This window comes from Zonotrichia albicollis, chromosome 15 (assembly GCF_047830755.1).
Source record: "Zonotrichia albicollis isolate bZonAlb1 chromosome 15, bZonAlb1.hap1, whole genome shotgun sequence".
NCBI lineage: Eukaryota > Metazoa > Chordata > Aves > Passeriformes > Passerellidae > Zonotrichia > Zonotrichia albicollis.
The window spans coordinates 3125478-3138193 of record NC_133833.1 but is presented as its reverse complement, the minus strand read 5'-3'; the positions used below and the strand labels follow the sequence as shown (position 1 = coordinate 3138193).

Below are 12716 nucleotides of genomic sequence, written 5' to 3'. Positions count from 1 at the left end.
CTTATTGTTAAAAAACATGGCAATGACTGAGCAGGAAAAACACCTTGTTCAGGAAATGGAAACAGCTGGATGTTGTGCAGAGAAATAAATGAATTTTTTGTTGGGTATAACTGGGGTTGTTTTGTATGGTTTGCATTCTGAGGACTAATGTTTTCTGCCTGTAATAATTCCTTGTATCCCAAAGATACCAATTTGTTAATCTGATTTAAAACCACATGTGGACTTTTCTTCACATCACAATTGAAATTCTGCTTGCGGAGTATTTAATGTGGGTATATGAATGCCTAAATTCTTTCTCTGAGTCACTACATGCAAAGCTGCAAGAGTTAATAGTTTGCTGTGTGCTCAGTGCAGATGGTTTTGAGCAGCTACATAGCTTCTCTTTCACTGGACGAGTCATTTCTCCCATTGCTGAGTAACAAATCTGATATTTTGCCATGATTCCCGAGAAGCTCAAGATGGCTCTGAGCAATCACCAGCAGCTACTCATGAGCTACAAACTGAAAGGAAAATGGAGGAATGTGTGCAGTCACAGAGAATATCTGACCTCTGACTCTGTCTTTATTCATCTGCACTAATTTTCACACTAAAATGTTTTTGTCTCTATTAAAAATGTATGTCTGGATAAATGAAATAAACCACTCCCCCAGCTCCTTTTGAAGCATTCCTTGCAGTTGCCTTATTTCTCAAGGGATATATTAATAAATCTTGCAAACTACCATGCACATTTGTTGAACTAGGGATAAATTTGACCATCTGCATGTTTCCACCTGGAAGAATTCCCAGACTATTACAGGGCAAATTCTTCCCTACACTGACCAGAAAAGGAGGATTTCTGTTCCTCCACAATTACTGCCTCATCTAAGAAACAAGCTTTATTGTATTTGCTTTCCCGTATTCCTAAATGAACATTGGTGTATTTTATGTTTTTTCTCCATTTCAAATTAGCCCTGAGAATCAACTGAGTAAATGAAGATCTGCTGCACATGCTTTTATGAACAGAAGTGTCCAGTAAGTGGCACTGCAGGACCAGGAATTTCAAACCCCGGGTTGAAAACAGTGCAGAATGAAGGGAAATGTGAGAGATGTCAAGACTTCTCTGCTCCATCAAAAAAATAGTGGGGAATGATGTGATGATGTTCCCAAAGGCACATGCAGGGATCTGGGCTGTTTTCAGCAGCTGGATCAGGAATAGGATGTCAGGAGCTGGCCTTGGCACCAAGCTGGCTGTTATCAGGGCTTTGCCAGAAGAAAGCAGCACATTTCTGGGAATGATTCATCAGCACTCGATGGGAGGTGCCTGTGAAGGCTCTGTGCTGGGTTTTGCTCTCAGGAGCAGAATGCTGGGCAAGGTGAACCACGTATACCCAGCATTTCCTGTGCTTTCCTGACGTAAAATGCATTAATTTTATGTAGAAGATCCAAACTTCAGACTGGGGCGTTGGTGCACACTGAGAGAGTTCAAGGATTGTTTTTGTAAATGAGCCAGTGATTTCTGTGAGTCTGTGGCAGTGCATCAAATGCCACCACCCTGTCTTCCCAGTCTCAGCTGATAAGGAATAAACGATTATCTTGGGAAATTTGATCAAACAGGCAAGTAACACAACATTTCTTGGCAATATAAATTGTAATGAAACTCTTATATAAGCTGATAGAGTGTTACTTACAAAATCACTTAAATGCTTTGGCTCCATCTGCAATATTTGAACTCAGTTCCAGGTTACTCATGCTCTACTGTGCCAAACTAAATTAATGCATACTCAGTTTTCCTCTTTCTCTAGATGCACAGTTATATTGGATAAGAATGGAAGGGAATGAAGATGAAAAGCCAATCTGCATTTAGAAGGGACATAAAGCTGTGTTTAAAGGAATAAACCAGCCTTTCAAAGGGATTAGGAAGCCATTTCCTCTATGATGTGGCTATTTTATTTATAAATGTCTCATGTGGGACCATTGGTGCCATGAAAGATCCATGCCAGCTCTCACAGCACCTTCAAACAGACCTGACATTTTTTTCTCATCAGCATCTAGGGACCAGATATTGATTAATCCTTTTACTTTCACCTCCTGAGCCTTTTCTGTGGCTTTATTAATAAAAATAATATTTTAATAAAAAAATATTTTTTTAAATAAAAACATATTCATAAAAATATGAGAACAAGGTATGTCAGCACACCAATGACAAAATCTGTCACCTATGACAAAACAGGACACCAGAGGACAACTGGGCACATCACAACATGCAGATACACAACCAATATGGAAAAACCCTTGACACTAGGCCACAACCTGGTGGATACAACTGAAAGCTGACAGAAATACCTAGGGAGAAGTGAGAGATTCATAGAGGCAGGAAATTCTTGGAAAGGTATGGAAAATGTCTAGAAAAACACAGAAAAGTCCAGGAAAACTACAGGGAACTCATAGAAAAATTATGGGAAATCCTTAGAAAGGAAAATTGGATTCTTAGAAAACTGTAAAAGAACTCCAGGAAAGCAAAATGTGAGTTCTGAAAAAGTTTCCTACAAATTCCCAGGAAGCTGGAGGGAATTTTGTATGAAGTGAGGAGGAATTGCTATAAGGCAGTGGAGAAATCCTTGAAGGAAATGCACAGCTCTTGGAAAGCTGTGGGAGATTTCTAAAGAGCAGAAGGGAATTCCCATAAATAGTACACAATTACTGGAAAGCATCAGGGAACTTTCTACTGACATGGGACCTGTAACTTTTAGCCTCTCCTAAATGGAGAGGGCTGGTTTGATGGACTGAGAAGAGGCTCTGGATGCCTGTCTTGGTGGAGCTGAGCTCTGATGAGCTTTGTGGGAAGGGAGCAGGAAGAATTGGCTGCCTTGGAAGGCCCCTGACCTTGGGACAGATGTTGACAAGTGGATGATGAAGCTCAGGGAACGTTTCCAGCCTGGGAAAGTACGGCCTGTTAGAGTCTGACTCAGCAACAGGGCAGGGAAAAGCCAAGGACGTCAAAGCAGGATGCAAAGAGGGACAAGTTACTCATGTTAGGGGGAAGAAAGAGTTCTGCCTGATGTGGTGGGCCAGGCAGAGAAGCTGGAACAGGATAACAGATCCAGGTGAACAAGGGGGAGAGTGGATTTGGGATAGCATCATGGTTTGGGGCAGTTGGATCACAGGGTTTTTCAAAAGTGTGAATGGAGGTCACATCAGGAGGAGTGAAGCAGCCCAAGGCTTAGACCTTGGTACAGATTTTTGTTTGAAATATTGTTCCAGTGTTTTATTGAGCTTGGTGGGATGTTTCTGACCACTGTCAAGCCCAGATTATGTGGTTTGACTTTGACAAGGAGCGTTGGAAAGGAGTTTAATCCCAGTATTTGAAGGTGGAACTGCAACATTGCAGCAACAGCAGGGCTGTGTGGGGAGCTGCAGGTGGAAAATGCTGCCTGAGACAGCAGAGCTGCAGGAACGGCACATTTGGAGAGCTCTGGTCCTTGCTGGACTGACCCTGTGTGCTGTGGCTGGACCTGCTGTGCTCTGTGGGCACCTGGCTGGGCTCCTGTGGCTCCTGTGGTGCAGCTCTGAAATGATGGTGACACTCTTCACTAGGAGCAAGAAGTAATGCTTCTATTTTTTTGGTAAGTTTTAGTTTAGTTATCTTTAATTCAAGGATTTGTAGCCTGCCAGTGGCAGGGCTGTGGAGCCTGACCACGCTGGATGTGTAATAATGTGAATTTAATAACCAAATGTAAAGCAAACTATTGTCTACTTGCTGTGGGTACCGAGCACACACTTCATCATCACGTCCTGCACCAGAAAACCAACAAATCTGCTGTTAAATAGTTCTGTTAAACATTTCTTCTCCATCCATCAATCAGGGGCTGGGCTGGAATATGGGTAAGGATCTATTTGATGCTGGCACACAGCTCAGGAGTAAATCTGTAAGAGCAGCTTAGGAGGGAGAGTGCCACCTACCAAGCCATCTGCTGAGAAAATGGTATTATCTGCAGTCTCATCCACTGCTGCTAGCAATCACTGTCATGCTCATTGGTGAAGAGTTTTGCTGCTAATATATCTATTTGTATTCTTTTTCTCCATCCCCTCAGAGTTAATTATTCCTCAGATTAATTTCATTCTAATGAATCATTCGGTATCGCTGGCTTTATTTCATCTCTGAGATGCTAATTAATATGTCAAAGCCATCTTTAACATGAAAAGTGCTGTCATTTTCTCTGTGACTTTTCTTTTGATTCACATATTCAGGTTTTTTTTTTTTTTTTTTTTTTTTTTTTTTTCTGAGGGCCTAAAATGTCCAGTGTGGAGTGAAAGAATTAAAGCTGTATAGTAGTAAAAATATGCATATGCAAATAAAGCCTAAATTGAGAGGCAATGGCCCACTCTGTATTTTTGTGCTGACTTACTACTTTATGAGCCATTTCACATAGTAGGCCCTTAGCAATCAGCTAAAGCTTTTATATACATGGACTAGGATATAAAATTACAGGATTACATCCAGTCTCTACACTTGTCAGTGAAATGATCAGAAATTTTGAGGTATTGCACAATTTGTTGGTGTAGATTAGGTTTTAAAGAAAGAATCCTGTTAGTTTGCTGTGGATTCCCTGGCACCGTTCTGTGCCGCAGGGATGAGGCAGTTGGAGGATGCATTTTCCTTTCCTTGGAGCTCTCCTCTCAGCTATAATTTATTCTCATCATCCTCTGCAGTTTGGCTCTCTACCCACTCTGGAGGGAAGTGTTGGCAGGGCAGTAATCCCTCTCCTGCCCCATATCTCTGGCAGATGGAAATCCCAGAAGGAAAAGGGGGGAAATTTTAGGTTTCCCTGCTTGAGTGATTTCCAGGGTGATTTAAGATCCGGTAAATGGCCTTTGGATTGGCAGAGCAGGTTGAGCTGCAAGAGGAAGGTCACTCCAAGTATTCCTTGTGGGAAAATTTTCCTTCTCTGATCCTGTGGGAGTGAGTGGGTGGAACTGGAAAAACCCCATAAAAAGTCACTGCATGAGCTCTGCAGATTGAATAACACAGTTATTGGCAGCATCACACTGAGTTTAAATTACCCACAGCTCCTGGGGCTGGGCAATGTGCAGGTGACAGCTTCTGCTTGCACCCCTGGCAGCAGGTTTGGTGCTCCTCTTTCTTTCCTGTCTTCCTCATCTCTCCAAAAAAAGCCATTTTGTTGTAAAATCTGGTGGGGGGAACTCCAGGGAGATGCAGAGAGGGATCACTGGGGAGGGAGGGAAAGGGGAACAGAGCTTGAACAGGCTATGAACAGGAGAGGGCTGGGAGGGGAAGATGGAACAATCAGAGGATGGTTTCCAGCACTCCTAAAGCCTGTGGGTGACACGAGGCTGCCTTTTGAGAGGCTCCCTGATCTCGTGCAGAGCAGAAATCCTTCCTGCAGGTTCCATCTGCTGTGGCCCAGGGCTCTCCTGGCTGGGGGCGAGGCTCTGCTGATGCATCAGTGCCTGAGAGGGGAGATGATGCCAGGGGAGCAGCAGCGCCTGGTCCTGCCCCCTGAGCACCCTGCACCAGTGCATGAGCTCCAGATCCCGGGGAGCAGCAAATAAAAGCAAATCCTTGCCTTTTATACCCTCCTGCACTACCCTCTCATGTCCTGTGTCTCTGGCAGATGGAAATCCCAGAAAGAAAAAGGGGGAAATTTTAGGTTTCCTCTACCCTCTGTGTCCAGCCTGAATGAGCCCTCTCAAATGAGTGATTTAAATTCAGACTTTCATACATGGTGCTTCTCTCTGGGCTTTTTTTGATTTTCCTTTTCGCTGCCAGTGTTCAAATTTCCTCACATACTTCACCAGTGACCTGATGACAAGGGATGCTCTGTGGCTGCCACTGGAAAAATAGTTCACAAGTCATCATGTGCTGGTGTGGTTTTTGAGCACTGATGTCCTTTTTGAGATCAGCCCTGCTGAATCTGCCAGGCACTGAGGGCCAGCTACAGTGACTATAATGTAGAGTCAAAAAAAAACCAGTGCCCACACTCAAATACTGAATATTTAGGTCTCTTGTTGTCTGCCTTTGGGGACTAGAAATAATTTCTCTCACTGATCCTTTCTCCCTGCTGATGGATCTTTATCATTCAAGAGTGAGCTTGAGATCCTTGGAGATGTTAGCAGTGGTTTTTGCTCTGTGATTTTGTAGTCACTACTGTGGTTTTCCTCATGGAATGCACAACATTATTTCTATTTAAACAAATAGAAATATTTGTTTAAATATTTAAACAAATAGAAATATTGATCTTTAAAAGACTTCAGTGTTTTGTTTGGTTTCCAGGAACCCTTGACTTTTCCAAGAAGGTTATGTTGAGGCTAAATTTATTTCAGTTTATTAGTATTACCAGTTATTTACAAATCTGACAGCTCTTTTAGACATTATTTTTGAGAATATGCCTCAGCTGATTTCTTGTTTAGTAAATTCCATTCTTGCAGACATGAAAAGTCCTCCTGAGGGTGATGTGAGTACAGTTTGTATCCACATACTACAATATATTTTGTAAATTCAGCTAAGCTTTCTCCATGTCTAGTGTGTGCACTGTTTAGATTAAAGAATGTCCATCTCTGAATGCGAGATCTGGGCTTTGTTCAGCTCAGACTTGGCCTTCCAGTAGCCAATTTCTGCTTCAATTAAGATTATTTGAATCAAAGTGCTACTCAGTGTTTATATTTTTAAGTCTTCATAAGGACCAAGTAGGGCCTTGTCCAACCAGCATCTCCTGGGAGGAGCAGGTGGGAATAGAGACACAAAATCTCTCCTTTGCTGCCCATTGCTTTGATTCCAGCAGCAGCCAGTAGTGATTGAAAAACATTAAATAAAGTTAAGCAGCTGTTTTATGTGGGTACCCAGGGAGAATTTAACAAGCTCTGTGCTATTTTCTGAATCTCCAGGAAACACCTGCACCATCATCCTGTTGCTGAGAGTTTCAGGCAAGCCCAGAGCTGGACCAGAGCTGATTCTGCTCACACTGGCTGGGGACAGCTTGGTCAGAGAGCAGCAAAAGGAAAAATGACCCAGCACTCGTATAACTGGCTCCCAGAGCTGTGGCAAACTGCTGCCTAATCCCAGCATTAAATTTGCCTAAATAATTATAGAGGTTTTAGTGGATTTCACTTTTGTTCCTCACCTGGGAATGGCTGTCAAGTCATGAAAGTTTTAAAAGCTCATAAATTAGCAGAAGTGACAAATGAGTTCAGCAGGGTGCCCTGGATGAATGCTGGTGTTTGAAACTGCTGAAGGGGCTTTGCAGTCAGGGCTGAGCCAGACCTCACATTCACCCCTGGGCTGGGCACACAAACTTAGGGGAGAGACAGGAGGAAGGCTCTGGCTTCTGAAACTGATGCTTGAATTGCCAGGAAAATAAGGGCTGTGAGTGCCTTACAAGCTGCTGTGAGTAGTGATCCAAAAGGATTCTTTAAATGTCAGATTCAAGTGAAACCCTCACTCAATGTCAGCAGCATTAGGTTCTTCCAGTGCTGAGCCCAGCCTCTCCCCCAGGAAAGGCCACTCCCTGGTAAAAACGAACTGAAGAGTTCACTGGGTGAGCTGATAAGCAGATGCTTGAGAGCAGACTTCTCTCTCCTCTGCAATGTGTACCTCGGTATTTCTCTCCAATATGCCTCAAAAAATCTTGCTTTTTGGGTGATTGCAACTTGTGATTTCTCCTGGAATAATCCAGGATGGCTGTGGTTGAAAGTCAATTTAGAAGAGCCTCTGGAAGTTATTGCAAATAAAATCAAGTGTGTTCAGTGGCTTCTTCTGCAGGCGATGTTTCCTCCAGCCCAGGGTTTCTATGGAAAAGCAGGAACGTGCTGCCTTTGCAGCAAATACTTATCATGCACTAAACCTGTGTGGAGCTTTAAGAACAGGAGACAATAGAAAAAGGATCTTGAAAATAGAAAAAGAAAACTCACAGTGAGTTTCATTAGAGATCTCTATTACCAAACAGCACAGGATTCATTTTCTTGTCTATTTTCACCCTCCTCTGGGGATGAATGATGATTAAAGGACAGGATAATGAGCAGGGGGAGGGCGGGATGAGAACTTGGTGAGAAGCAGTTAAAATTTATAAAAAAAGTAAGAGAAGGGGAAAGGAAAACAAGTGTTTCAGTTAACTAGTCAAGGTTAGCTTAGCACTGTGTCTGCTTTAAGTGACATTATGAGAGATAGATGCCTCAAAAGCAACTTCACAAGTGCTGGACTCCACAGAATTTATGTTGACAACTTATTAAGAGTATTTGTTCTTCTAGCACAAATGTGATTCTTTTGTATTTATCTCCTGTTTTTTTGGGGGGTAAGATTCCTGTGCAAACCAGCATGCTCATCTTTCCCTGCCAGTTGCAGCTAAGGTAAGCAAGGAAAGACCCTTTTGTAAACAGAAATATTTGAGTAACAACCGCTCCGGTTTTGGTGCTCACTCCCGAGCGGGGCGGGGGAGAGTTTGCCAAGAGGTTTTTGGAGGTTTTGGGTGTGCTCGGACGGGCTTTCCGTGCCCTCGGGGCAGTGTTTGTGTCCCGCACGATGCACTCGGGAGCTGTCCGTGGCTTTTCCCCGCTCCCTGCCTGCAGGATGCGGCGGTGCCAGCCCCGGGGCCGGGCTGGGAACGCCGTGGGACGCTGTCCCCGCTCCGTGCCGGGCTGGGAGCACCGTGGGACGCTGTCCCCGCTCCGTGCCGGGCTGGGAGCACCGTGGGACGCTGTCCCGCTCCGTGCCCACCCGCTCCGCCCAGGAGAGGGAGCCCGGCGGCCGCGGCTGCGCCGGGAGCCGGGGGCTGCGCCAGGCGGGGGGCGGCGCACGGAGCGCTGCCCCGGCCGAGCCCCCAGCCCCGGCCGCTGCCCCGCCGCGCCCAGAGCGGCTCCCGAGCGGGTTCCGGGCTCTCTCCGCTGCCCCGGTGGCGCCGCCTCGCCCCGCGGCCCCTCCCGAGCATCGCCCGTCGCGGGGGAGCGGGGCCGGTACTCACGGTCCGCAGCAGCGCACCGGGCTCGGGCAAAGTAACCCCGGCTGCGCTAAACTCGGCGGGAGGCGCTGCCGGAGCCCCGCTCTGCCTCCGGCCCCGGCTGCCCGGGACGTTGTTCCCCAGAAGAAGCGGCGCCCGACAGAAGATGTTAGAGGAGGAGAAGGGGGGTGGCTTTTTGCCCGCTGCGTGCCTCCATGCCTGTCATTCCCTTGTGTTAATCCTTTAGGAAGGAGTCGCCGGGCAGACAGAGCGTTCCTGGAGGGGCGATGCTGCCGAGCCCTGCCCCGGGCAGAAGGAAGCAGCCGGGAGATGCGCGGCCCGGGGCGGGCAGCGGGAGAGTGTGAGGAGCTGCCTCCGCCTGCGCCTTTCCGAGAGGGAAACAGCATGGTGAGAGCTGGACCCGATCCCTGGAGCGCGGCCCCGCTGAGCAGGAGGTGGGATTATTCCGGAGTAGTTATGGAGAGCTATAACTTGGCAGCGGAGTGTTAAAGCGACTCGTTCCTGCTGGGAGAGGAACCCACTGCGGGCATCGCCGGCGTGGTGGCCGAGGGAAGGTCACTCGGGTCCTTCTCCTCCTCCTCTCGCCTCTTTCTCCATCCGGCAAACGACCGAGGGAAAAACTGCTAATCGGCTCTTGCCAGCGTTGGGAATACCGTGCCTTTTGCTGGGATGATTTGCCCTGATGTGCCGCCTCAGCGGGATGTACAAAGCGCGACTGGGACTGATCCGGCCAACAAAGTTTGCAGAGTGATCGGCAGGGGCCGTGGGATGGAGGGAGCCGGGCACGCACCAGCAGGGTCCGTCACGCACGGTCCGATGGCACAGACCTGCTGCTCCCCTGAAAAATAACTCCTGGTGGTCCAACTCTTACTTCTCCCCTGCCAGTTTGCACTTTCAGGGAAAAAAACCCACATGCACGATGCAATGCAGTGTTCCTGTGCTGGTTTTGTATATAAGATTTGCTATGCAATTCCAAAACTAAAAGAGGAGGAGAGACGGCCCTGCATCCCAGAGCAAACAGGGAATCAGAGGTGAAAGGTAGGAGCCAGCATTTCTTGTTTAAGTCAGGCTAAATAACCTGAGCTACTTCTTGCTGAAAACGTTTAAAACACACCTACTGTATGTTTATTTATTTTGTCTTGGAAATGTAAAACAGTTTGAAACAAAGTGAAGGTTTGCTTTCTGATACTGCCAAGAAACAGAGTGAGAACTGGTGCATTTTATAACAGGAATGTAGTGAGGAGGAAGGATGGAGTGTTTCATCAGTGAGACATTTAGAGAACCAGAGAAAAGGCATCTTGTCTGATACGCTTCAGTAAATATGAAGGGCTGGTGCAGTGGACACTGGAAACACTCGATCAATAGTCTATTTAAGTGGGAATAGATGCAAGCATGGAAAAGTGATTGCTTTGCTGTGTGTGGGGTGTGTTTGCAGAGGACGGCAGCAGAACACTCACAGGTGAGCTGTCTGAGTTAGGCTACTCCATGCAGGGGTGGTGCACTGTGTCTCTGAAGGGATTGCTAAAAACCCTCTGTTTGTAGGGTGGACTGTGTTTGTGCATTTTCAGTTCCTGCCCACAGAGCTTTCAGGATGTTGTTAGGATGATTCAAAGAGGGTGAGGTCTGTCTGGGGGCTAAGGGACTGTAGGAAAAGACCTTTGCTCTGTTTGGTGATGAGTAATTAATGGCCATCTGATCTCTGTGATCTCTGCAAGGAGAGGAGTTGATGTCGTCATGAAAATCATGATATGATTTTCCCTCAGGAGAAACAATGACTTGGAACGACACCACTATGGACGGGGAAGGGCTGCTGGTGGAAAGGGACTCCTCTTCCTTTCGGATCCTCACGGGCTGCTTCCTCTCGCTGCTGATCCTCTCCACGCTGCTGGGGAACACGCTGGTCTGCGCAGCTGTCATTCGCTTTCGCCACCTCAGGTCCAAGGTCACCAACTTCTTTGTCATCTCCTTGGCCGTGTCCGATCTCTTAGTGGCAGTTTTGGTCATGCCTTGGAAAGCTGTGGCCGAGATCGCCGGTTTCTGGCCTTTTGGTTCATTTTGCAACATCTGGGTGGCCTTTGATATTATGTGCTCAACAGCCTCCATCTTAAACCTCTGTGTCATTAGCGTGGACAGATACTGGGCCATCTCCAGCCCGTTTAGGTACGAGAGGAAGATGACCCCCAAGGCAGCCTTCATCATGATCAGCGTGGCGTGGACTTTGTCCGTGCTGATCTCCTTCATCCCAGTGCAGCTCAACTGGCACAAGGCTACGACCACGAGCTTTTTGGACTTCAACGCCAGCTTAGAAGGTGTAACCATGGACAACTGTGATTCTAGCCTAAACAGGATGTATGCCATCTCCTCTTCTCTAATTAGCTTCTACATCCCCGTGGCCATCATGATAGTCACCTACACCAGGATATACCGGATTGCTCAGAAGCAAATCCGGCGCATCTCGGCTCTGGAGAGAGCAGCAGTGCATGCCAAGAACTGCCACAACCCGGGTGGCAACAGGAGCAGCATGGACTGCCAGCAGCCAGAGAGCAACTTCAAAATGTCCTTCAAGAGGGAAACCAAGGTGTTAAAGACCCTCTCAGTGATCATGGGGGTGTTTGTGTGCTGCTGGTTGCCATTTTTTGTGTTGAACTGCATGATTCCCTTCTGCGAGCCCACCCAGCCCTCCAAGGGGGCAGAGGCTTTCTGCATTAATTCCACCACCTTTGATGTTTTTATATGGTTTGGATGGGCCAATTCTTCCCTGAACCCCATCATCTATGCCTTCAACGCCGATTTCCGCAAGGCATTCTCCACCTTGCTGGGCTGCTACAGGCTCTGCCCCCTGGCTGGCAATGCCATCGAGACTGTCAGCATCAACAACAACGGGGCCGTGGTCTTCTCCAGCCAGCACGAGCCCAAAGGCTCCAGCCCCAAAGAGTCCAACCTGGTTTATCTGATCCCACACTCCATTATCTGCCCGGAAGAAGAACCTCTTAAAAAGGAAGACGAGGAGGGTGAACTGGCAAAGACCTTGGAGAAAATGTCTCCAGCACTGTCGGGTATCTTGGATTACGAAGCTGATGTTTCTTTGGAAAAGATCAATCCCATTACACAGAATGGGCAGCATAAAACCTGAACAGTAAGGTTTACTCAGCAAGACCTAATGGTGTATATTGTAATAATCTTTTTTTGGGAAAAAAAAAGATATACGAGATTTTTTTGGTAAGAACCTAAGCTCTAAGGGAGAAAAATGCACATTTACACCAAGCCCAGAATTAATTTTCCTGGCATTCAGAGCAAATTTAACATTTCAAACAATAAACAGAAAAAAATACTGGAAATTGGTTATAAAAAAGGATGTTAAACTGTACTGTTCACCCTGAGGAAAATCTACAAATCTACAAATTTAGATACAGTGCAGTTACAAAGAAAATGTTGCTTCTTCTCTGTACAGAGGAACCAATTTCTAGGTAAAAGTGAGGCAAAAGATAAATGTTGAGTATTTAAAGATTAATGTTTACTAGAAGTTAAAAGATTGCTTTGTCTTGTGATAGTGGGTGTTAACAGGTCCTAATTAATGACTGAGGGATTGTAAAGGTAGGTTGATGCCTTCTTAAAATTATTTCTGACAAATAATTGAGCCTTATAACGAGAATGGTTATTTTTAAAGCTTTGGGAGGTAATATGTTGATACTGGTTTTATTTATTTATTGTTTTAAATTGATATTTTTCATATGTTACAACAGATCTAGCTTTATTTATGTTATTTAA

General features: G+C 46.1%; 1 protein-coding gene across 2 annotated transcripts; it reads left to right on the top strand.

Annotated features, from left to right (window-relative positions):
• Positions 1-8779: 8779 nt before the first annotated feature.
• DRD1 (dopamine receptor D1) lies at positions 8780-12186 on the top strand. 2 transcript variants are annotated; one of them, XM_074552463.1, is made up of 2 exons: positions 8780-9986; positions 10664-12186. In XM_074552463.1, the coding sequence occupies exon 2, from the start codon at positions 10720-10722 to the stop codon at positions 12079-12081; it is 1362 nt and encodes a 453-aa protein (XP_074408564.1). In that variant the 5' UTR covers positions 8780-9986; positions 10664-10719; the 3' UTR covers positions 12082-12186. The 2 variants fall into 2 exon arrangements, with proteins under 2 accessions (XP_074408564.1, XP_014126684.2); XM_014271209.3 differs by having other exon boundaries at positions 8782-9986; positions 10712-12186.
• The last annotated feature ends 530 nt before the right edge of the window (positions 12187-12716 follow it).